Here is a 27,226-nt window from a genome sequence, read left to right as displayed (position 1 = left end):
AGAATTTCAGGATCTGTTAACATCTTCAAGTTTTGGTGACTCTTGCAAGTATCTTTCTGTACATGTATTTTAAATGTTAATTTTAATGGAAGCTCATTAAAACTCAATACAAATTAAAGTAATTATAGAAACTATCCAAAACATTAGCTGGTCTTGAAATGCTACTGCTGTTTTTTTTCCCATTAAAAAAAAGTTTAGCTGTTTGGTGAATGGATTTCTAGGTCGGGAACTTTGCTGACAAACAGAAAGATCCTAACTAAAATACTAAACAGGCTTTAGATATGTATCATTGCTACCTTTGTCATCAGGTTCACAGAAAATGTGCTGTTCACACTATTATATATATGCGGGTGCTGCATACATCAAAAAATACTCAGATGCAAACCGCTGCTGTAGAGATTACCAGTAGATAGTGCTATTGCTGTGTCAAAGTACATAGGCATGGGTGCTGATGCAGTGAGACATTTGTAGCCATAGCATATACAAATAGAAGTGAGACAGCATACTGCTTCATCTGGAACAATGTGTGCACAGCTGCTATGTAACTAAACAGCATTAATTCTGTTCTACCTTTTGTACTTAGTATCAGACAAAGAGGCATTAGGAAGATCTAGAGCAGGGGTTTCAAACTCAATTTATCTTAGGGCCAGTGCCAGTCCTCAAATCCTCCTAGGGGTCTTGTGGGCACCCTCCTCTGGCAGAGCTCTTGGAGGGTTGTGGTCTCTGCACATTCTCCCCCTCCCCAAACACACACATCTCCTGGCCTCACTTGCCAGCCTGACCACTCCTTTCCCCCACGCGTTCCCTGGCCCTGCCTGACCTCCCCGGACGATTTAACACAGCTCCCATGGAAACCCTTTGTACCATCATCGGTAGCACAGCAAGGCTAGAGCAGCTTTGTGTTCTGCAGCAGCTGTCCTAACCATTCTATGGACAAGGTTCTCCCCCTCAGGTTAGTCTGCGGGATCCTGGGCAGACTGGGGCCACTAGCAGGGGCTGCCCTCCCTCCTGTCCACTCACCCCAGTGGCAGGAGCTACAGGAAAGTGAAGCTATGCCGCAACTTGCTTTACTCTGCCACCATCTCCCAGGCCATCTTGGTTGCTCCTCTTCCCTGCAGCGCCGGCCACCACGGTGAATGGGGGGCCCCCAACCCCTGCTGCCACCCAGTGCCAGATCTCCCGGTAATCCCTCCGCTTGGGAGAAGGGGCTTGAGGAAAGAGGTGCAATGTGAAACGGAAGAGAGCAGAGAAGGGGTGGGAAGAGGGATGTGGGCAAAGCAGGGGCTGGACTCAGAGGAAGGATATGGACACCTCTGTGTCAAAGGGCATAAGGATTCATGTGCCAGTAGCCATGGGCAGGATGGATTGTGAAACTGCTTAGGCTGCAGATGGCCCATGGGCTGTAAGTTTGAGACCCCTTAAGGAAAGTGAGATGGTTTCATTCAGAAGATGAAGTGAGAATAGGCAAAACAAAAAGCCAGGCAGCAAAGAACTCACTCACTTGTTGGACTCCTCGTAGAGGAGGCATTTGTAATGGCTGATGGCAGACTTAACTATGGGGACTTCTATTAGTCAAACAATGTATTCACTTAATATCGAGTCAGCTGCATCACACCCCCTTACTGGATAAGCATTCTGAGGGTTTGAGTTGCAAGGAACAAATACATTAATCTATTCTTTATAAACAGTAGTAATGCCATATGCATACCCATCTATCTGCTGAAGCCATTCTAGCATTGCATTGAAGTCTCTCCCTCCCTCTAAAAAAATGCGATTCTTGCTCAACCATTCAGGCAAAAAAACATTATCTCAAACAGCAAAGCCAAAAATCCATCATCTACTGTCATAATTACTTATCCTGGACCAAATCCTACCTCACTTTCAATGGAAACATGGCAACTTAAAATCATTAGAATTACTGTGATTTTTCTGTACTGCATGCATTCTGAGCAGCTATGAACTTTGCTCTACACAAGCTTCCTCCAAAGCAGCACAGTCTAGTAGTTTGTGGTAAGAAGGGTGGGGGATGGGCAAGTGCATAGCGTGACACTGATTATAAGGCTCCATCAGACTAATCTGCATAGAGTAAAGTGGATACAATGGATGCTGCTTAATAAGGAAAGAATGCTACTGTCACCGACTCCTGTGGACACTTACCTGAGCAGGATTTGTTTATTCAAATGTCTGTACCGAGGTTCAGACTTGCGCCCTAGATGAAAATGTGAAGGCCCCTCCCCTTGCATCCAAGGGCAGTGCACTGGAAATGCTATGAACCTGGAATAAGTCTGAAATAAATTTCTAGAAAGACAGATAACAGTAACAGGAAGCTGAAATAGTTTAAAAGATACTGGCAACTCTTACGATTTTATTATGAATCTTGCAATATTTGATATTTTATTTAAAGCCCCATCTTCTAGAAAGAAGTGATTAGGTGAGAATCAACTTTCCTTTAAAACACGGCTACTCAACATGTGGCTCGTTCGTATGCAGCCTGCAGTGCAGTTTGGGTTTATGGTGCAATTTAGGTTGTGTGTTTTAGTAAAATTCCTGGACTGTTGTGAAGCCAAAACAAAAAAGCAGTCAATATAACGGTCTTCTGTTGATATGCATTTTATTAGTTAAATTCCTGGACTGTCATTGCTCATTAAAAGTGCTGGCGCATGGGTAGAAATCGGGTAAATATTGCATTTTATTAATATCAGCAGAACTGACTTAAGCGGGGCTTGCATGTTAAATAGTCTTGCCTTAATGTTTGTATGCATGCCCGTCAGTGTGAAAGAAGCTATTTGCATATATATGCAACCACACTTAAGTTGCAGCGCTGGGCACGTGCTGAGAGTATCATTGTGGCCCCCACGGCTTCCAGAGTTGAGTAGCCCTGATTTAAAAGCTTCTAGCCTTTATTCCTGGGAGTAGTTTGAAAATGTGATCCAAAACCTCAAACTAAAAGACAACCCCAACTAAGATACTAATTATATACCTTACAGTTTTTAAACCAATCTCATGATTTTTTGGCATCTGACATGATTTTTTGAATTTTTGGAGTTGTCAATATTGGATACTAGTGATTCCAGTTTTGTGGGTCTCTTCTGGGGAAGGGTAGGTGACTATTGCCCGCAGCTCTAAAATAAGTCAACTGAGACATTTTTAGTTGCAGAAAGTACAATTACTAAAATCCTTTCATTTTTCTTGAAGACACACAGTATACTGCAATACTACATAAGAGGAGATAATTTCTCAATCCACTATTTTCTGATAATAGATTTTCATGTTTTACCTAGTTAGACATTTAAAAGGTAAATTGTATAGCAGCCATACTTTTCACCGCAGCTGGTTGTGAAAAAAGAAAAATAGTGGGTGCCAAAGGTAGCATATATACTATCATTTTGTTTGCATTCATTCTTTACTTTATCCCTCCCTCACCCCAGATACACACCAGTTTGAGATGTGCATGCATGAGACATTTCCATAAACACAGAAACTACAATAGATTCCCCACACACTGATGAAAGGACAGATCATTTTTAAACACTTGTAATGTGCAAGTAGAAAAAAAAATCTCACATTATTTTACAATATATAAGGCTCAAATATACAAAACTTTGACTGCATCAACAAATCTCCAACAGAAACATGTACTATGATGAAAACACAGTTCACTGTCCTGTGTTCTGGGATTTATCAAGCCTTACTCCTAAGCTAGTGAGGGTTTATGATTGAGGCTTTGACATCACGCTGCAATAAAGCAGGCCTCAAAACTGATCCTCTCTCTGCCACAGAAAGTTTTACTATGAAAGTGGCTTTTGTTTTGACACCCCATAAAAAGATCAATAAGAGAAACTGTCAGGGTAAAAAGGAAAAAGAAAGATAAGCAAGCAGAAGGAGAATATCTTTAATAAATAAATTAATTACTCCCAAAAGAAACTCATGGCCAGCAATTGTTTTCATTCTTACACAGCAGTCTGAGAAGTGGTATGGTGGCGCTCCATGTCTATTATGTTTCAATGATTTTTAGATTAATGCACTCAGTTTACTATAAACATGACTGTTCTAACTGCCAGTTTTGCTTACGTCAACAGTAAGTAGTATTGTATAGCTCAGATTCTGCCCTCAATTACATGAAAATATTTTTTCCAAACCATACCCTCTTCCTTAAACAACTATGCAATCTGTCTTCAAATTTCTCGCTGCATCGAATACCTCCAGTGTGGTAGAGCAAATGAGGGCAGAATATAGTGCATTTTGAATTTAATAGCTCTGTTGACAATACGGAATGAGGAACAGAAGGCATTCAGTCAGCCAGATTGGCTTTGAGGGGATAATATAAGCAAAGAAGGTAAAATAACATTATTAGAACAGTAAACATGCATGACTTTGAACACATATGGGAGCAGATCTGTTAAGAATCAAGGTGCCATGTTTACACAATCATTTTTTTGAATAGAAACTATAGTATGACAATTTAGAAATCACCTTCTTTGAGACAAGAATCAGACTTCTGGGAAACTCCCTTAGTCCTGCTACTTCAAAATGGCATTTTAAAATAAAAAAAGTCATCTCAAGTTATTCAGATGTCTCCAAGATGCATACAATATACCATAGATTTATCCAAAAGGGATTTTTTTCTGGTTTTATTACACCACTTTTGCAAAAGCATTCCCCCACTTTGACAAGCATCTTGCTAAGATCTTTTCTGTACTGTATAGAGCCCAAAGTTTAAGGCCACAAAGGATCACTGGATCAACTAGTCTGACCTCCTGTATATCACAGGATACCAACGCCACCGAGGAGAAATACCACCACCTAGGAAATTAGGCCAAAATATTACATCCCACAGAAGACTAGATTATTTTGTGCCATAGGCAAAGAACAGGAGGGACCAAAGTGCAAGAGTGCTCAAGGCCCCCGCAGTGGCAGGTAAGTGATTATGGGAGATACTCCACGATAATCCTTTAATTAACTTTTTAAAAGTTTTCAAAAGGCTAATCCTCAAGTTACTTAGTATACTACTAGAGAAATAGTATACTACTATTTCTCTCATAATTCAGACAGCAACAAAGTAAATCTCTTTCAAATAAATATATTTTACCTGTGCATATACAGTTACACCCAGCTACTTGATACATCTAAGACTGACTACCTTGAGAAAAAATTGAAAGTGCTAGTTGGCTCTCAATAATGAACATGAAAGTATTGAAACCAATAGTACATAATCTATGGCAGTTAGTGCATGTATCTTGAACACATTTTGCCCTGTTTGGTAAATTAGTGCTCAATGATCAGTCCAATACAGAATATAATTGTGATCAATCAAGATCTCTGTTAGTTAAATTCAGATTTGTCAAACATCTACTTATTCAATACATATAAATTCTTGCTAACCCTCAAATCTCAAATTAACCAAAGCCTCTTCTGAGGAAATTCATGAGCAAGTTCTGAAATACTTAAAAGAACCCACGACAAAAAAAGTGTGACTTTCCAGTTATCTACATTTTAGATTTTTTGTTTTCTGGCATTAAAGCAGAGAAATTAACTGTGCAATGTAATTTTCTCCCATCTATCATTAATATTGCTCTTGGCTTTAAACACTGTCAAAAATTACAAAAACCCCTTAATACATATCACTGTAGATTTCTTGTAGTAAAGGATGCAAGGGTGCATCAGATTCAGTCTTTTTGATTATCTGAACAAGTTCAGCATGCTCTGTGACAAGTTGTCGGAGGTCAGCCATTTTCTGGAGGAGTTTTGGGAAGAGGAAGATGTCATCAGGATGGTTGTTTTGCAAGTGAAGTTTTAGTACATGCACAATGCTCTCCTGCATCTTTTCAATGTATTCTACATTTACAAGACCAGGACGATCTGTTCTCAAAACAAACAAAAAAAGTACATGTCATACAATTATACCATAGTTCACACTATTTGCATATAGGTTCTGATTCAGAGTTCACTGAAGACAATGACATTTTTCCAAATTACACCGACAATCTTGGATCAGGGCCCAAGTAAAATCAAAAGAGAACTTTTGAAATACAACTGAATGACCATGGTATACTCTCTCAGGAATACTGGTATAGACTGTTACTATATTAATAAAAAAAATAATTCTTTGTGACTTTTAGCAATGTTTGTTCAAGACTGTCTGAAGGCAGAATTCTCCACCTGCTATACTGCTGAGGAATTGTCCAGGCTCAATATCTGATTTTGTGTCTCTATATGAAGGTTGGAGGATCGGGGATCTTCAACACAGATCAGAAGGGTGAATAAGATTAAGCATTTGGGTGTTTTTAGTAAGCTCTTTGGAACAGGAACGTAATTTAACTATATAACAACAGTGATAGAACAAGTCACAAATCCTGATTGCATTATGATAATACCTGTTAAGTACCAAATAATCAAAGGGCCTGGCAACAACCCTTCTTAAGACACTTCTCATGATCAAATCCTGTTTTCAATTGCTTATAACTTCAACAAGCTTTAAAATATGGACTGAAATTTCCAGGCAGTTGTGTGCGCGCGCCCATCTCAGGCTGGAACTTCTGCCATTTCCAAGTATGAGGCTAGGGGAAAAATATATGTTGTCTATTTAAAAACATTACTCAGTCCATACGGACTGTGAACTCCTCCCAGCTTGACAAAGTCTTGTCTTGACAAAACCCTGGCTGGGGTGATTTAGTTGGGATTGGTCCTACCTAGAGCAGGGGGGCTGGACTTGATGACCTTCTGAGATCTTTTCCAGCTCTGTGGTTCTCCCAAGACTTGAGTAGTTGTAGGTTTCTTCGTAGAGGTTTCTGTAACTTTTTTTTTTAAACAGATAGGGTTGTTAACACTAAGCCAACCCCTTTTACCTCGGGGAGAGGTGATCCAAATTTGTCTGGTCTCTATGCTTTGACCTGCCCATTTTGGTGACCCTTCCAGAAGCTATAGCTCCCGCTGGCATAGTTCTCCAGGTCATTGAGACACACAAGCCATCTCACCACAACAAGGAATGGACAATGAGGTTAGGCCACATTCTCAGAAAACCATTTTCCAGTATAGTCAGTTAAAAGCTCTCACGTGGAACCCACAAGGAAAATGCAAAAGAGGAAGACCTCGGACAACATGGAGAAGATCTACTGAGACAGAAGGATGACAATTGGGGCATGCCTGGAGTCAGCTAGAAATTTTGTCTTGAGACAAGTGTGAAGTGGAGGAGACTTGTAGATGATCTATGCTCCTAGGAGTACCAGGGTGTAGTAGTAGTAGTAGTAGTAGTAGTATTTTAAAAAATTCTTTTCTTTGAAAAGATATAGCACATCTGTATTGTGGAACAGGGAGTTCAAGTGTGGCAAACAAAGCGAAAACTTGTGTTAAGAAAGCTTATGATGTGCATTTGCCAGCACCATAAAAATTAACCCTAATTTCACAAAGTAATAAGCCTTTGTTGGGGGGGAGGGGACATGAGTGGAACTGCAGCTCACACATGCTTGCTAGTTTTATAAGGTTTTAGCAGCCAAAGTCCCCAAAGATTGTTTCCACACTGAACAGACTTCAACCTGGGGCTGAGTAGAATTTTTCTTTCAGTTACAACTCTGGGCTCCTGCAGGACAGGCCTGATTCAGACACTTGAAGTAGGGATGTAAGCAAGCAGTCGAGCCGACTACTTGCTACTCACTCCCCTCCCCCTCTTGCTGTAAGTGGGCAGTGAGGCAGGAGCCGGTGCTGCCTCCCCCATCCTACATGGGGGAGAGGACGGGGAACCTGTGGACAGTTGCTGCTGTTGTGAAGCAGTTTCTGCCCATGGCAGCCCAGATTGGCCGCAAACGGGCTGCTGCTGAAACAACCTCTGCCTGCAGCAGCCGGGGCTGGCCACAAACAGGGAATACTGCTGGAGCAGTCTCTTCCCGTGGCTAACCCAGGCCATTACAGACAGAAGTTGCTTTGTGGCGGCAGCCTGTATCTGCAGGGGGTCCCAGCTTCCTGTTGAGAAGCCCAATGGACAGGGGCTGCTGAATCCAGAGTGAACCACGACTGAGCAAACCTGGCTCTTACTATATTTAAACTGCAGAGCCACAGCAGCCTTTCCTTATCAACTACAGATTAGTGGATTTCCCACCTCTTAACATTCTTAACCTGAAGTAAGAGGTGAGAGTCCATCTCGTCTGTGCTCTCTAGGACTTTCCAGTTGGATCCAAGCAGGAAGGAAGAAGAAGATGCTAGATTTGAATGTAGAGGTGAGAAGAGCTCAATCTGCACTGTGCGCAGAAAATAGGACTACCAGCTAGCTAGGGAGGGAAGAAGAAAATTGGGATTTGGATGGAGGGTGAATATTGGGATTGGCAGGGCAAGGAACCTGAGAGGGCAGGGAGGAGTGTAGGGAGTCTGGGACTGAGAACAACTGGCATGGGAGAGAGGCATGGGAGAAGGAGAGATAGATCTGATGAGGAGCTTTGGTACATAGGGACAACTGGGACTGGCAAACAGATTTGGAAAAGGTGCGTTGGAGAGAAAGGGTAATAATGAAATTGGACATGGCTCCTGGGTAGGAAAATTTGAACTGCTAACATCAACTGGAAGCTATGGTGGAGGAAGAGAGACCAATTAAATGAAGAGCTAGTAGAAGTGTGGAGGCAGGAACTGGGGCATGGGTTCAGAAGGTGACTGGGACCGGTATGATGAATCCAGAAGGGCAAGATTATCACTTGCTGGGCCAGGAGACACCTCAGGAGTGAAGACAGATTGGATAGGATAGGACGTGAATGGGACTTATGATTAGGCTTGGAAAGAGCAGATCACCATACACACGAATCAACAAAAAAAAAAAAAAAAATGTTTCCATTGGTAAGAATCCAAATGGTCAGGCAGTCAGAGTAAGAAAAGCACTACTTGAAAACTCAAAAGTTTGATTTAAGGATATTTATTTTATATAGTAGCATTTATATAATATTTATTTTACATGTAGTATTGGCAATTTGTATTTTAACTGTTATAAAACTTTAAGTTTTTTACTCTACTGCCATTAAATTGTTGACTGTCTACTGTCATTAAATTATTGCTTGCCCCTGCTCCCTATAGTGTCCCACAATGGTGAAAATTTAGTGAGACAAAAATCAGGCAAAAAAAATTTACACATCGGTATCATTCTGTTAGTCCTTTGGGCTGCTAATGGAGTATAAGGCCTCTATGGTGATTCTCCATCTCTTGTGATCCTTGCATCTCTTGATTTGATCTCACCATAAGCCAGCTGCTTTTACTTCATCCAGGAAGCTTCATCGCCATGTTTGTTTGGGATGTCCCCTTTTCCTCTTTCCCTTTGGTTCCATTCTAACTCTTGTCTCTCGATACATCCCTCACAGTCCTTATGCAGGATGTGGCCTGCCCATCGCCATTTTCTCTTAATCTGGGCCTCCATTGGTTTCTGATTTGTTTTGGTCCACAAGGTTTTGTTTGCATTCTACTGTAACACTTTAGCTGGAGACTGTCTCTAAGGCATTTATTGACAAATGTCTGAATTTTCTTAGTGTTGCTCTGGACAATGCACCATGCCTCCAAGCAGTACAGCAGCATTGATTTCACATTGGAAGTAAAAATGCATAGTTTGGTTCTTATTGAAATGGCTCTTGTACCCCAGACTGGTCATAGTATGGCAAAGGCCTTTCATATTCTTGCACTGATGTCCTCTTCAGTTCCCCCATTCTTGCTGATAATACTCCTCAAGTATACAAACTGGTCAACCTCTTGCACTGCTTTTCCTTCGATTGTCATTTTACCTTCCTGTCTATTGTTAATGCGCATCAACTTGGTCTTCTCTTGACTAATCTTGAGGCCCACTTGTTCAGCTGTTTCCTGTAGGGCATCTGTCTTCTCTTGCATATGCTCTAATTTATCTGCAAGCAGGGCTAAGTCATCTGCAAGCTCTAGATCTTCAAGTTTCCTAGTCTGAGTCCATTGGAGTCCCCTTCCTAAGTTGGCATATGCTGTTTTTGTGACCCAGTCTAAGACAATCAGGAAGAGTAATGGAGAAAGAAGGCAGCTTTGGCGTACACCTGTTGTGACCTGGGATTTTTCCGATAATTTTCCATCATGGATGACTTGGCAGGAGTATTCTTCATACAGTTTCTTGATGTTGGTAAACAGTTTGCCTGGAACTCCATAATGTTGCATTATGGTCCAGATGCACTGCCTGTCCACACTGTCAAAGGCTTTCATAAAAAGTCTATGAAGGTGATGTAAAGTGGTGCTTGCCATTCACTGCATTGTTCTACGATGATCTGAAGTGTTACTGTGCAAGATCGTCCTCTCCTAAAACCTGCCAGTTCTTCTCATAGTTTGTGGTCTATGGAACAGTATCATTGGTTGAAATTAAATATAACTAGAATTCTGCCAAGCCTAATTATGATACCATCCATCTTTACTTACATGATCACATTTCCTTCCTTCCACCTTCCTATCCATAGAACTCTGTTATTCAGTGTACTGGGTGACTGAGCAGGTATTTACTGTTTTGTTTTCTCCTTGTTGCTCAGCATGTTGCCTCAGACCTTATTTACTGCACACTATATAAACCCTGCTCTGAAGACAGAATTATTAACTTTTTCCATGAACTTTTTTTGTGGCACTCATCACATAGTATCTGAGTATTGCACAATCATTAATACATTTATTTTTGCAATGCCTCTAAGATGAAAGTTAGTATCTGCACTTTACAGAGGAGAACTGAGGCACACAAAGAATATAGTAAAAAGTATCCACTAATTTTAGATGTCCAAATTTGAGACAGATAGGCCCCGATTTTTCAGTGTAGTTAAAATTAATGTGTTTAAAGCATAGCTTCTTTTTATTTCAGTTGCTCAGGTTTTTTTGGAAGATCAGACCCCATGGTTTCAAGTCAGGCACCCAGAACATGAGGCACATTGTACGCACAGTTAGGGACCACCTGGGAAAAGAATGGTTTAACTTGCCAAGCATCACATTGGAACTCTTTGGCAAAGGGCAGGGACAGAATCCAGTTCTTCAGGATAGCAATCAACTGCCCTAACCACGATACCATCCCCTCTCACTTTCTTGTCCTTCGTTTCACATTTTCAAACTTCTGTAACAAATACAGCAGGACTCCTACTCTCATTCACTAGGCAGCCCTACTTTATCTCCAAAGCACTATCTTGTGCACTGAATGAGGCAGTAGTCCCATGAAAAAATACCTATTTGATCATGTATTAAAAATTGTTCCATATTACATATCCACAGGAGCACTGTTAATTCCAGTATTTTCTAAACTGTGAGTGCTTGCTTTTACAACCTTAATATTAGTCTTTTAACACAGTTTGTGTGCAGTAAATTATTTTCACAGGATAACTTGGGCCTTATGTCTTACTGTAAATGATGATTGGGGGCAGGGGCGTATTCTTGGAGTGCACATAGAGGGTATCAGGTAAAACTGTGGTATCTTGATGATGGGTAACAGGTTGGGGCAGAGGTTTTTGGTCTTTCCATGAAATATAAAAGAGACAGGATGTAGGCTGGGCATGTGGCTTCTATGTAGTGAATGAATTGATACAGTATGTTAAGTATGGGATAGTACATGTGAATGCTGGGAAAACAGGTGAAAGGCTGTCCTGTTAATATGAGCGGTTGAGGATCCAGAGATGGGATGGCAGAGTTTGTTGTTTGGACCACTTTTACTGTGCAATTCCAAATGTTTGTGAGGAGTTTTAAAGTGCAACCTACAATTTTTCCTCCCCCATTTTTTTTTTAAAGTTACATTCTCTCCCACCTAAGTTATTACATTTGGACTGCAAACAATATTGGATAGAGGTTTTTGCTTTATTTGTTTGAGGTCATCTGTGAATCATCTAACACAATGGTTCTCAGCCTTTCTACACGGTTGTTCCCCATTAAGGAGTCTAATTTGTCTTGTGTACCCCAAGTTTCACCTCACTTAACTACTTATGTAAAAAAAATTGTTAAAATATGTCACAGCACAATATTATTGAAAAATTGCTTACCTTTTCATTTTTAACATACAATTCTAAAATAAATCAACTGACATAAATTATGATTGCATGTCAGTGTATAATATAAAAGCAGAATAAAGAAATAATTGCATAAAATTTTAGCTTGCACTGACTTTTTGCTAGTGCTTTTTATGTAGCCTTTTGTAAAACTAGGCAAATGTCTAGTTGAAGACCTCCACGTACTCTTGAGAACCACTGATCTAGCACAACTTTAGGCATTATAAAATAGAAAGCATTCATAATCTTAACTCAAATTTAGGAATGCTATTTTTTTTAAAATAAACATTAAAATTAAGGTCACAATCCTGCAATGTAATATGCCTGAGCAGAATGCTATCCCTGTATAAAACCCTTTGATTTCAATGAGGATCCACCTGTGCATAAAGAAAGCCACATCAAAACTATAATTTTATCTGCCTCCAAGGATGAGATTAGAAGAAACCAGAATAGCCAACTCCACTATCAATCCCATAGTTGCATTTCTCTGCCTGTTTCAGAGTTTAGAAATATATCTTCATGCCCAACTCTATGGGAACTAATCCAACAACATGTTGTACACGTACAGACCCTTGCACAATACATTGCAGAATTAAGGCCTTAATGAGTATTTGTCTTGTAGCAAACATAAGACAACCATAAGTTGTGTGTGGCAGAACTGAATTGTCATAATTTCCTAAATTGCAACAAACATACATTTCCATTTTTAATTATTAAATGACAGGAGTGAAATCCTAAATATTATTTCAAAGAATATCTATTCAACTCTTACCTCCACAGCAAATGATAGCTGCCACAAAAAGGGATATGTCACTATCATCCAGCTCCAGTGCATTGAATTTCATTGCAAAATCAAACTTTGGCTCCATAATATCACAAAATGGCTTTCTTAGGCTTTTCAGGAACTCCCGAGTTATAAATCCATTTCCATAGGCTACCAGCATCCCATCTTTGTTCATGACAGAAGCTAGCATGGCAAAAATGGCTTCATAAACGCCGTATTTTAACAGAGTCACCTGATCATTCAAATCAAGATTTGAGAAGCCAGGGATAGATTTGGCAAATTCAGTAAGTTCTGTTACAGTCTCTACAGATGTACACTGGCAACAATGGAAGATTCGTACTTCTGCTTCCTTGTTCTGGATTCCATTGGCTACCAGTTTTGCCACCAGAGTCTTCTCTGCCATACACAGCGTTTCCATGTCATGTATAACAAATGGCTACAGAAAAAGGTACCAGTTAGTTCATTTAAACTAAATATTTTGAAGAATATGTAATTCCCACACTGATCAGACATTAGTAAAGATAAGGACCAGACTAGCATTTCTTATTTGGCATTTATGCAGCTCACATCCTCTGATGACTGGGGAAAACTGTCTGTACAACTTACACATTCTGGTTGAAATTGTCAAGTTGTTCTTAGGAATGTTCTTAGGAATCATTGAATGTTTCTTTGTCTATGTGCATATAACTATTGTTGATGAGCTTATCTGCACAACGCTCCTAGATCTAGGTCTACATTTAAAGCTTGGATTGACATAGCTATGGCACTCAGTGGTGTTAAAACAAACAAACAAACAAAAACCCCACATTGTTGAGCACTAGTGTTACACCAGTCTCATTTTTTGTGTGATCACAGCTGTGCTGAAGGAATACTTCTGTTGGCCTAGCTACCATTACTCAGGGAATGGAGTTCCTACAGTAATCAAAAACTTCCTTCTGTCAGTGTAGCCTGCCATACTACTATAGGACAGCCATTGCCCCAAGAGAGCAGAGCAGCTAACCTTAAAGACTGTACTCTGGTTAATAGGTACGTTATGGAGGTTGGCTGGAGTGAGGACAAGTCATTTCCTCCAGCTCTTCTGTAAGAGAAACATATGAACTTGAGACACTTACAGAACAAACTAATAAGTTCTGGGTTGGAGACAAGGAAAGTTCAGGTATGCTTTCATAATGGGAGGGTGGAGAATTAAGCTATGGGATCTGCCAAGATTAGAGAAGGCAAGCTGATTTAGGGAGAGAAAGGCTTATCAGGAGTCAAGCCATAAGCTGCATCAGAGGATCTTGGACATCCCTAGAGTATTCTGACTCCAGTCCAATGAACTCTCTGGAGTGACAAGAAAAATGGATGTTTTATTTTAATATAGATCTATGTGTCTTATGCAGTTAAATAAAGAGCAATGGTGGCTTAGAATTCTTTGCAAAAATCTGCATGTTTGCTATGTACTGCCCCTCTAATCTGCTCTTCAAAAAAGTGTTAACCGATTGATCCAAAGCACCCACATGGTTGCAGTTCTGGGATAGTGTGTGTTAAAGTATGGGACATTTGAGGGGTAAGAAGTGATCCCCCCACTTCCAGTGGCTGAGCAGGTGGACTACAAGGCCTGTTCTATGGAGGAAGTGCTAGAAAAGGGGTCTGTACTGCAAAAGCGTTCCTGGGATGACTCTATTCAGGCTCTGATTGCTTAAAGCACATGGAATCCAGTTGCTGAATCCTTCACAGCAATATGTTTAGTAGTCAAGAGAAGGCATCTGACAGGATGTGCCACAGATCTCATTCACCTCAGTGGGATATTAGGTATATGAGCACTAAAGACTGCATGGTTTGACTAAGATGGACACTTTCAGTTATTTAAATATAGGTTGGCACTTCACATATTTACATAGTCCTCTTACAAGTATTAGAGGAATTGAACTTTTGTACCGTTCTTGTACTTTGTTATTGGATTATTTATTTTTAATTACATCTGTGCAACTGATCTGCAAGAGCTCTAACTCTTATTCCTATTTAAGGTTAATGCTAGAATTCTACTGTCCTGAAAACCATTATCTGTAATAAGTGTCTCACAAAGTAATAAAACTATTCAGTATTAAGCAAGAACCTTCTTCATTAAACAAGGTAAAACAAAATTCACTTTCTGAATATGATCTGAAGAAGTGGGTCTGCCCCATGAAAGCTCATCACCTAAAACTATCTTGTTAGTCTTTAAAGTGATACATAATTTTTCCCCTTTTTTTCCCTTTTGTTTTACCAAGATCAGACTAACATAGCTACCTCTCTGTTACCTATCATTAAACAAGGATACTCTTAATAAAGGAATCTGTGCTACTGCAAAGTGAGATGACTCCTTCAAAAATTTAATTAAAATCTACAATTTCTTAAACAGTTATCAGAGTTCAGGAAAACGATAACCAGACTACAAAGCCTCAAAATATTTTTGTAGAGCAAGAATTAAAAAAAAAGGTATCCATTAAGGAAAAACTAGGTCCATGAAGTCAATGAAGTTGACACTCTTTATACATTTGATTCCTTAAGTTAATCAAACTATATTCCATCTACTTAAGTAAACAATTGGGTGAAGTCCTTATCTAGTTCTCCTTCAGGCAAAACTGACTCCTTGTAATCAGTGAGTTTTACTTGAGTAAGGAGTTCAAGATTTAACAGAGTGAATAGGTTAAATCTCTACCTTGATAACAGCACATTTTTCTGAGTCCATGACATCTGATTGGAACATGTACATCTTTCAACTGCTTATGGAAGCTACATTCTGCAACATTTCAGTATTTCTAAATATCATGCCTTCATGGAGGGGGGCAATAAAAAACCCTAGTTTCTAAACCATTTAAAAGGTTTAGCCTATTTTTTTAAAAATCCTTTGGGCCACTGGAATTTAACACCTTTTCAGTACAAAAGGCTGTTCTTTGAATTCGTGTGTGTGAGATAAATTGCCAAATCCATCTTGGCACCCAAAGTTAACATTGATACCTTGTCACTAGGTAAAAATCTTGTAATTTCTGAAAATGAACTTCAGTTGTGCCAAAAAAAAAAAAAAAAAAAAAAAATGGTTACTCACCCCATGCAGTAACTCTGATTCTTTGAGATGTTTGTCCTTCTGCGTACTCCACTTTAGGTGTGCTAGTGTCACATGCCTTTGTTTGGAGATTTCTCATAGTTTGGCCCATGCATCTGTCTTACACAGGGCAGTTTGCCCATATAGTGCTCAGTTCCTTCTCTATTGTGAAGCCCCATGGCTAAGAACTCTGAAGCAGAGGGGATGGAGAATGGGCAACCTTGCACCAGTAGGACATAGGTGTGTGTGCTTGCTACATGCACTGGTGCCGGAAGATTTTCCCTAAGTAGTACTTGTAGGGGCCCAGGTTTCAGCACCCCCTGGAGTGGTACACATATGACATGTTATATAGGGTGCTCCCTGGCTCCTCCTGCCTCAGTCTCTTCTTGCCAGAAACTCCGACAGAGGGGAGGAGGGTGGGAAGTTGAATGGACCTGAGCAACACATCTCAAAGAACACAAGTTATGGAAAAAGGTAACTGTCTTTTCTTCTTTCATTGATTGCTTGTGTCCATTCAACATAGGTGACTGCAAGCAGTATCTACGGAGCTGGGTAGGAGCTTATGGGCATGCTCTGCCAAACGCAGTGTCATGTCTGGTGTGCTGCGTAAAAGAATAAGGAGACGTTGCTGCACAGCAGATGTCCTGGATTGGGACATTGTCAAGAAAGACCTACAAAGGGGCTCAAGCCCTAGTCAAGTGGGCACTGACTAATATGGGAGGCTGAGCCCTTCTCAACTAAGGATATTAAAAGGCGGACAACTGGGTAATCATGTAGTCAATACAATTTGTATCAACTACACAATGAGTTGATTAGGGAAGGTACTCAGAAAGAGTTACCCCCCACTGCGACTCTGCAGTTTAAATGCAGCAAGAGCTGGGCGCGCTGGGTCCAGCAGCCTGAGAGGAACAGCAGGAACCCTGAGAGGAACAGCCTCAGTTCAAGGCGGCTGAGGCTGGCTGCAGACAGGGGCTGCTTTACTGCAGCAGCTCCTGTCTGTGGGTGGTCTCAACTTCCCACAGGGATGATTCTTTCCACCCCTCTTCCCCGGACAGGGGTTGCTGCCAGAGCAGTCTCCTTTGGCCCCACTCTGCACTGCTGCCTCTGTTTTAAGCCGGCTCCCTCAGCACTAGCTCTTACTTCTGCCCCCTTGTTGCCTGTGATAGAGGCAGCAAGGGTGGAGGGGAAAATGTGCAGAGTTGACTTGACTACCTGATAAGCCTAGGCTTAATCAACTACTCTTACATCCCTACTGTCAACACATGATCCACTTGGAGAGCCGCTGGAAAGAGATCTGTGAACCCTACATATGCTCAGCACAGGCCACGAAGAGCTGCATGGAATTTGCAGAAAGGTCTTGTTCTCTCCAAGTAGAAAGCCAGTGCCCTCCTGACATCTTGAGGATGAAGACACCTCTCCTAGTTATGTGTGTGAGGCTTAGGTTAGAAGACTGGCAGGAAAACATCTTACCCCAAGTGAAAAACTGAGTCTACCTTAGGGAGGGAAGACTAGATAAGGTCTAAGCTGGATCTTGTCATTGAATAGGCAGGTGTATGGAAGCTCGGAGGTTAGCACATGGAGCTCAGACACCCTTCTAGCCGATGTAATTGCCACCAGAAAGGCAACCTTGAATGAAAAGGAGTATAAGGGGACATGAGGGGAGAAGCTCCACGAGGGCCTTAAACTCCTTTCTGGCACCTTCTTAGAGGAAGGCCTCAAACTTTGTCATTGCCTGCCACATACTAACATTGTAGCGGGCAAAGATAGTCTGATGGTTCACCATCCTAAGCTGGAAGCTCACTGAGAAATAAAGCTTACGTCCAAACAAAACTAAACGTTTCGCATCTTTATTCTTTGGGGTGGGAGCAGGCTGGCCCTGGAATTCCTTATGGAATTCACAACCAGGGAATTAGGGGTGGATAAGTGTAGAAGTACTGATAGCCCTTAGCAGGCACAAAGTATTTCTGCTTAGCCCTTTTTGATATCAGGGAGATGGATGCAGGGGTCTGTCATAGGGTCTTAACTATTTTGGCTACTCCCTCATGCAGTGGTAGGGCCACTCTGGCAGGCACTGCATGTCCCAGAACCCCAAACAAGGAGTCCGAGGTCTCTTGTACCTCTTATGCCTCAAAGTCCATACTGCCTGCAACCCTTTTTAAGAGGTCCTGGTGGATTTTCATAGCATCCAGTGTGACCATTGGTAGGGATGCCACTATCGTCTCATCCAGCAATGAGGACTAGGAAGCCTAGGCCAACTGGCCCTTCTCAGCTGAGGCCTGCTGGTCACCTACTGACTACTCCACCTGAGGAGTAACAGAACTGACCTGATGACACTCCAGCAGCTGAGCAGGTGACCGGACGCTGAACAGGGAATCCTCAGTGGGTCCATGGGCACCACTGGGTCTGCCACTGCGTCTGGGGCTATGATGTGCCCTGCAAAGGCACCCATTGTATCAACTGGTGTGGTATCGTTTGCAGTATGAAGGTCTGTGCCAGAGGAATGGAGCAAGTGTCTGATGAGATGCTCTGCAAGCAAATGAGGACTGAAGCCCAACATGGGGAACATGTGGCACACTCTCTGGTACCGGAACTCTGCAACCAACTGATCTAAAGGACCAAGAGGAGTGGCAAGTCAATGAGAAACTCGATGCTCAGGCGACCTTCTCCTACTCGGCAGTGGGAAGGTGAATATCCAAGACGTTGAGTAGGACTAATAGGTCGTGCTGCGATACCTAATATAGCTTAGCGCCAGTGAGTAACTACTATAGCTTAGCGCCAGTGAGTAACTACAACACTATGAGCACTGGGGAAACATCCTTTGAGTGGTGATGAGCAGGGCTCGACAAATTATACAATCTACTCGCTCGTGGTGAGTAGATTGTAAACTGGAAGAGCCGGGTTCAGGCGATATGCGCGTGCGGGGCTCGCTGTGGTTCGGCGAGCCCTGGTGATGAGTATAAGAGGACTGACTCTCCCTTTGATGCCACTGTTGCCGGGGTGCATGCGCCTCTAAGTCTGCACTCTGACACTGAAGACCTAGCATCTGGTCTGGTTTGTCCCTTACTGACCATACCTGGCTGTGGAGTGCTCTCCCTTCTGGTTGTGGGGGAGGGTGAAACATGCAGTACTCGGCAACTGAGGGGCAAATGGTGGCTTCCCTCTATGCCGAGGCCCGACTGGTGCCATAGTACCAGGATGGCTAGAATGCCCTGGGCTGCCTGGAAAGCTTCCAGCATGGAAGGGACTTGAACGTCTGATACAGGGGATGGTGATTTGGCTGGTGAACCTGGTGCGATCTGGAGTGCCTTGTCCTGAGGCCTATCCTCCATATCAGGGGTGGCCAACCTAAACCTGAGAAGGAGCCAGAATTTACCAATGCACATTGCCAAAGAACAACAGTTATACGTCACCAGCCCTGATCATCTCCCCACCACCACTTTCAGCGCATCCCGCCCACAGTCAGCCCCACCGGTAAGTGCCTCCTTCTCCTTTTCCTCTTGCCCACTGTGACCAGCTTTTTCACAGTGGGAGACACTGGAGGGGGGGAAGCATAGGTATGACAGGCTCAGTGGAGAGGGTAGGAAGTGGTAGGATCCTAAGGGGAAAGCGTGGAGAGGGACAGCGCCCATGGCAGAGCTGGGGGTTGAACAGTGAGCACCCTCTTGCCCAATGGAAAGTTGGCACCTGTAGCTCTAGCCCTGGATTTGGTACCTATGAAAGGAGCCGCATATTAACTTCTGAAGAGCTATATGTGGCTTTGGAGCCACAGGTTGGCCACCCCTTCTCCATCTGAGCCCTTCTTCTCTTTTCCTTTCGAGGGCCTGGGGACTTCTCTGGTCGGCTTGCTTGCTTGGCTGGAACCAGAGACAGAGACCAGAGTTATGTTGCTGGCACTGGGGCAGCACTCCTCACTGATGTACTGGTGCTTGGTGCTGATTCTGAATGCTGGTACTGGGGAGCGAGCACTGACTCCATGACCAGCAGATTTAGAAGGATTACTGAGTTCTTTATGGTTCTTGGACAAAAGGCTCTGCAGATACCGCACTTCTCCAAGATGTGAGTTCTCCCAGACAGCAAAGGCAGTCAGCATGTGGGTCACTGAATGGCATAGGCTTATGGCAAGCAGTGGAGGCTTTAAAGCTAGGAGACCTGGGTATTCCCTGTCCCTGAGCTAAGCCCCTAAAGATGACTAACGAAGTGCTAAGTAGAACTATTTAACTAAGGGAGACAACTATACTACAATACAATTGGAAAGGAAGTTAAGGTGCAGCCAAGACTGGAGCATACTGCTCCTAACAAGCAACAAGAAGGAACTGAGCAGGGAGGGGCCTGGGAGCACTCTATGCTTTGCAGCATATGGTCACCACTCCAGATGACATTGAGACCCAGGCCCCTACAGGTCTTGCTTAGAAAAAAATCTTCCGGCACCCGTACATGTGGTGAACACACACACCTATATTGAACAGACATGAACAACCACTCAAAGAAGAGCCTATGTTATAGGAGGCAGGTTACCCCAGCCATGAGGGGACACTCAAGAGGTGGTCAAGCCTATTTTGCTGCTCTCCATTATCTAGCAGTTTATTGTGATTTTTCATTTGTAAGTTAACTTTGTTTTCTAAAGTTTCCCATTATATTGATCTTGTATATCAAAGACCAGATTTACTACAGATACTTCTTTCGCATATTTCATGTCTCTCACATAGTAGTAACCCTAAAAGATTTAAGAATTCTACAGATCATTGCATTACTATCAATACATTTTAGCTCTACAATAAAATTAAAGCGAAAACACCTACTGGGTTATTATTGGTTTTCCCTGCAAGAATGACTCTGGCTTTGACCTTGTTCATATTGAAGTTTTTCAGATAGGCCTCATATATTCCCTTGGCAAGAGATTTAAGATCTGCCATTTCTGAATCTTCCACATCCTGTTCACCTGTTAGAATTTCTGCTTTCAACTTTGCCTTCTCAGACCTTGGCATTCGTCCAAAACGGATTGCTAGTAGAAAGACAATTATGAAACAAATACATAAATTCTACGTAAGTCCATACAATTTTTCCTATCTGAATACAGCATACAGACATCTATCTAGAAAGTTTGACTAGAAGCAGAACTTGCTGACTCAAAAAAGTCATGAATTAAATAAGACATCCCACATAATTACTGCCTAATTATTAAATCGCCAATCTTCAGTGAAGATAATCGAATGTCATGCTTCAGAGCATAAACTGGTAACTGCAGTAGTTCAGAATTAATGCACTCTGCTGTTTGCAGAGGGGAAAGGGCAATGTACCACTAACTGTTTGCCTTCAGCAGAAGCTCCCTATTCTAGTCATAGCTGTTGGCAAGAGACTAAACCAAACTAGATGTTTATTTAATGATTATACACTTGTTGTGAAAGTGAAAAACAGCTAGCTCACAAAAAATAATTTAGAACACTCAGATCTAGTACTACCTAAAGTTACTAAATGCACTATATTTCATATAATATTAAGGACAGTTACAGGCATGAACTCTAATACGTGAAGCTTTTAGTGACCTTTCATTTTGTTGATCAAATTCAATTATACTTTACAGGGAAGTCTCACAAACATGCATTCTTAAGCTAGCCTTCTATTTTTTTTCTCGTTTCCAGTCAACCAGACTCTTCTACACTTAATTTCTGAAAGAAAGTCTTTATATGTGTGCGTGTGTGCGAGCACACGTGCAGCAGAAGAATGTCCTTGAAAATTTGTCCAGACACTATGCACCTAAACCCTAATCACTCCAGAACAGACAAAAAAAGTGGAACGCAAACAAACAAATCCCATTAATAAGGCCTTGATCTGTACTGAGAACAAAATCCAGCATACATGCATTCTCAATACAGGATTAGGGCCTCGTTCTAATATGCTATAAAAACTCAGGACTCAGCCCCGTAACACTTCCTCACATGAGTAACTGTGGAACAACTCATCTGAATAAAGTAATTCACAAGCCTGCTTCAGGAACCGGGAACAAATGAAGGGAATTCTTACCTACCATTATGTGACATTCCAACTGAAAGGCACTTTTGAAAACGACAGTATTGGCACTTGTTACGATTTTTTTTCTGAATTTTGCAGGTACGATCACATTTATCATAGGTGAGTTTAAGTCGAATTGTTCTCCTAAAAAATCCCTGAAAAAAAATTGAAAACATTGTTAAAAAAAATGTGAGCTAATAGAAGTCTTCCAATAAACATTCATCTTACAGCTATGTTTTCTCTTTTGTTTATTGTCTTATTCACAGTTGAAACAAAGAAAAATTAAAGGTAAATATTTTAAGTATTTTATCTAGATAAACAAGTATGATGTGCCACAGGAATGGGGACAAAGTAGAGAAGGTAACCTTAAACCCCCTTTCTAATTCCTGCTCCATTTCTGGCTGGGAGGTCAACATAGCCCTTAAAAGATGCTCTGATATTACGTTAAGGATCAAGGTGAACAACCACCAAGCACTCTGCCCTGCATTCTCTTGTTCTAGTATATACCTCCCCAGTTACCCTCTCCCCATCAGAGGGAATCCTCTTCTGCCATACACGTAAATTCACACACACACACACACACACACACACACACACACACACACACACACACACACACACACCTGCAATAGATGTGACACATCTTCTATGTTAAACAGCAGAAAGAATTGGGGAGGTGGAGGACGGTGCAAAAGTGTACAGAATGAATGAAGGACATGCACATGAGCATCAGAGAAAAAGCCTAAAATGATCTTAGTAAGTTGTTCTGAGCGACACTGCAATGAAATACTATCTCTACTGTGACAAAGCTCTGGCCTTGCCACAGGGATCATTCACTTCTGGGTCAATAGCGTTTGCCTCAGAGGCACGCTGTGACCCTCCACATAGCCTCTTGCCTTTCACTAGAGGAAAAAGTCACAGCCTTCCTAGCCATGCTCAGCCAGTCAAACAGGTTTGGGGTGAATCCCTCTTTAGTACCAAACTCCCTCTTTAGGGAATTACCTCCATAGTGGTACAGGGAAGGGTGGGGGGGGAGAGGGGGAAATCCAGGCCTGCCCTCTGCTCCAGGTTCCAGCCCAGGGACTCTAATGGCACTGTCAGATAATAAATTTTCTACCTCCTAAGCTTCAGCTTTTCCCTGAGTCCCAACCAACTCCTCCTAATACCTTCTTCCTGGTATCTAATACCTTCTTCCTGGTACCTCCACAGCACACTTCCTCACTCCCAGTCCTTAACTCCCCAGCCTTCTCTGAAGGGAAGCTTTTTCAAGCAGTCTCTGAATGGTTCTTAATGGGCTGTAGGTGAGCTAATTAGACTCTCTTTTGCTTTAAGCAGGCTCCTAATTGGTTCCAGGTGTCTAATATGATTGCTCTCCAGCAGACCCCGCTGTGGTCACTCAGAACAAAAAACTATTTATCCAGTTGCCTTTATATTTACCCTTCAGAAGCTACTGTGGCCAGCTGGTCTGGGTCTGTCACACTAAAAAACTGCTACTCAATGCTATGTCATAAGACACTTTTGATATGTGAAGCAAGATGTTGCAGTGCCAGCAATTCATGAAGTACCACATTTGATCATGATCTAGTTATCTTACCGCTGGCAGGATTACAAATCTTCAGGTTTGAGACTAAAATTATTCTAACAATTCAACAATATTAATCCCCAAATTCTACATCTGAACCTTATTATCTGAACCCAAGAGATTAAGGTTGAGTTCCTGTAACATTTTGTGAATGTTTTAAAGTTGCTTCACTTTCTCAAATCCTGTCATGTGATGTAGACAAAATGCAAAACTAGACATAAAAAATAAAAAAATAAAACCTTTATGGTCATCTATCAAAGGCTAATGATAAGCAGGTTTGCCTTCAAGACCATATACTGGCTCCAAATTTAATAAGGAAGACACTGTACTAAAAGTCATTCAGGTAGGATGGAGTGATGATGAGCATTCATGATTTGTTCACGAGAAATATAATGGAAAATTATCAAATTCACATGACTCCCATAGCATATTCTCAACACAAATGAAACACTAATGGAGCAATTTTGTAATCCCTTTTAAATTAATTTCAATCTCAAAAGATAACTAGTTCTTGTCAACTGCTTTTTCTTGAGGAAGTTCTAGTATCAAATTATGATGCCAGACAAAAGTACTTCTTGAGAAGATCACAAGTGACTGTATTACTTAAAATTACATTTTATTTTTACAGCTAGACTGATTTTAATTAAGCATTTACAAAGCAACTGTTTTTTCTTCAGATGAGCCTGTAAATAAAACAACATGGCATAGGCCATTAAAAAAATCAACTGTACCTTACAACCTTCACAAGCATGTACTCCATAATGGAAGCCTGAAGCTTTATCCCCACAAATTCTACATTCAATGTTTAATGCTCCACTGGATGATTCATCTATGCTATTTGGAACTGTGGCAACATTAATGGATGAGGGACTTGATGCTGGTGAAAGGGTGTCTAAAAGAAAAAGGAACACTTCATAAATTCTGTACTATTAAAATCAGTAGCCATTCTGTGCTACATTTCATCCACATAGGAAAGAGTTTATTTTAAAAGCCTGAAATAAAATAAAAAAATCATTAAAATGCACTATTCATTTAACAGTAACAAATCTGCTTGAAAAATAACTCATGTAGCAATTTTAGTACTACATTAACAGTGTAGCAAACAAATGCAGGGTCTGTACTGTTAATGTCAATGATGATGCACACACAAAAGGAGATGAGAGAAACTAACTAAAGGAAGACACTACTCAGCTAAGAGCCAGAGCCAAAGAAGTTGTAGTGATATTTCAACAACAATTCAATAAGTACACTCTGTTTTAATAAGCACCAAACATTTTAGGTACATTCACAATTAATTTAAATGTACAGAAAAACTGGAATAATTTAGACAGTGATCCAAAAAGCATCAAACTAACGCTTTGAAATAATGAGTATTTTCTAAATCATGATTATTTCCTGTTTGCAATGGATGTATTCATTATAATTATCTACAGTTATCTATTTCTCAGATGTTTTATGACCATAAAACAAAATAATTTAAAAAAATGGAAAAGTGACATTGGCCTAACAGACTGGTCCTGCAACATGAAGCAAAGCCTATGGACCAGCTCCTCAAACTAATATCACAATGCCCATCCTTTCTCTGTGGTAATAATCAGCACTGCTAGTCATTACGTTTTCTGCCCAGGATACCTCTGCTACTATGGAAAGATAGCAAGCACATGTTCCTGGTTAAAGTTCCCAAGTCAGTTGTGCATTTAAGCAAATGCTTATCTTTAAGTGAGTGTATAAAGTTGTGAAATGAGGCTTACAGGATCTGATGATAAAGGGATCTGGAGTCGGCTCATCTCTGTCTAGACTACTGCGCTGTGCCGACAATCAGCTGATCGGCACAGCGTGGCAGCCATTTTGATGTAAATGAAGTGGCGATTATTTAAATCGCCACTTCAGTTCCCTTTGACGAGTACACTCATCTACATGGCTCCGTTGACGGAGCCATGTAGTCTAGACACACCCCCAGTGATCCAGTTTTATGAGATCCTAGAAGACAGAGTCCCCTCTCTCAGAAATTCATCTCTATAGGATGTCTTTGCCCAACCTTGTGTTTCTCCACTCCAATCCTGTACAATAGTGATACTGAGAAGGCAGCCTATGGACTTCCTGTGTGACCCATCAATTCAACTTAAAATGTTTAGAATTAAATTCTCAAACATTTGCCTATGACTTCCTTAGTAAGTAACTTACTTACCCTGGGTAAGCTCTTGTACAAATTAAGAACCACTTCCCGAATCTTCAGTTCTTGCAAGAACATTGGCTACAACTGATGTAGGCTACCATCTATTCTTCATTAGTGATGGAAATAGGAGTTTAAAAAGAGTGAGAGCTGGAGTAAATGTTGCAAAAAGTTGCAAAATTGAAAACAAAGCTTTTAACCTAAACTGGACAGTGGATTTTCTTATTATGCCACCTCATTTAGATGCAAAACCTTTGGTTTAATATGCCAAACCACTGTACCCATTTGTAAAATCATCAATGTGAGACAACTTCGAATGAAAGCACAGTAACTTTACCACGTTCTATGTTTTTGGAAGTGTTGCAAGACATGACAAAACTGAAAATCTGAAGTTTTCGTATCACACTTCAAATGTCACTCACATTAATGACTGTACAGGAAAAGTAACAGCTACTTCTCTTCGGATAATGTTGGTACTAGCTAAAAAGAGGAAGTCCTTCCTGCATGTCTAACTTGTGAAGGAGTGTACGTTAGAAATGCTAGAGGAGCTTTTTGCCAGAGATAAAAACAAAGATGACATTATGAACCATGTGATGGAAGTGCCCTGCTTGAATCCATAGTCATATGGAGACTGGAGATAAACTTACGATTGTCAGTCATCACTGCTTTCTGATTTAAAAAACACCAGATAAATCTCTTGCGGTGGATAAATCAAGCAACTTAAGTGAAAGAGCCCAGTTATTACTATTCGTTAGATTTTATGACAGTGAAATTTGAGGAAGAATTTTTATGCTTAATACAATTAGAAGCCTACAGAAAAGACCATTTTGGAAAAAAATGGTTCAGATCTTCAGAAAGCAAGCTTGCTTATTAGATAGAGGTCTCCCTATGATAAAAAAAGAAAAAGGCTTGGCTTTGCACTTGGCAGGGATCCACTTCACTGCATCGGTCACCGGAATGTCCTGTGTGTTAAGTAGTCTGGGGACTTGGAAAAAACCCCAATAGATACTATGACGAAATTACTGAACTACAACTGCTCAACTTGCAAAAGATCTTTAAAAAGATGTTGCTGCAAGTCATAAGACATTTCAGTCAAATATACTGACCTGTTGCAGCAAAATGAAGTTCACTGGTGAAGTAGAGAGCATGCATTAGAGAAGTTTTATGCGGTTCAAAAATAAATAGCTACAAGACCAATAAGGTCTGAGTGTTCCTGAAGTTTTCTAAATGATGTTCCCTCTATATCATAGGTAGTTTTGTTTACAGGTCACTTGAATGCTCTCAACTTGCATCTCCAAAGCCATTTGTCAGGGACTTTCTTGAAACAAAAAAACCCCACCCCTTTCAAAAGAATCTCAAAAACTTTTCAGGCAAACTGTGTGTGTTGTTGCTACAGATGAAACTTGGATGAAACCAATGCAAGAATTCCCAAACAAGTAGATCATAATTTAAAAATGTGATTTGAGGATTTAGAACTCCAAAAGGCTTGATTTTATTTGTTCGTGATCCATCTGTTGTGTCTAGTGATGGACCTGCCCTTTTGAAACAAAGAACATTTTTGATTCAATTGATGAAGTTGCCTTTCAAATAGAAGTTGTAAGACCCCAGAGTTCAGCTGTCTTGA

The 27,226-nt window shown here is 41.1% G+C and overlaps 1 protein-coding gene across 1 annotated transcript in view; it reads right to left on the bottom strand.

Moving 5' to 3' along the window:
* Nucleotides 1-2,345: 2,345 nt before the first annotated feature.
* PPARA (peroxisome proliferator activated receptor alpha) overlaps nucleotides 2,346-27,226 on the bottom strand; it is a 62,166-nt gene continuing 37,285 nt past the window's right edge. Inside the window, 5 exon segments of the mRNA XM_089770467.1 lie at nucleotides 2,346-5,859; nucleotides 12,760-13,207; nucleotides 20,638-20,840; nucleotides 21,864-22,002; nucleotides 24,161-24,321. Of these exon segments, the coding sequence (XP_089626593.1) occupies nucleotides 5,612-5,859; nucleotides 12,760-13,207; nucleotides 20,638-20,840; nucleotides 21,864-22,002; nucleotides 24,161-24,321 (1,199 nt within the window). The 3' untranslated portion in view covers nucleotides 2,346-5,611.

The sequence above is a fragment of the Pelodiscus sinensis genome, chromosome 1 (genome assembly GCF_052426305.1).
Source record: "Pelodiscus sinensis isolate ZL-2025 chromosome 1, ASM5242630v1, whole genome shotgun sequence".
NCBI classification, from domain to species: Eukaryota; Metazoa; Chordata; order Testudines; family Trionychidae; genus Pelodiscus; species Pelodiscus sinensis.
The sequence above is the reverse complement of the archived record's forward strand: the minus strand, read 5'-3'. Positions and strand labels throughout refer to the sequence as shown.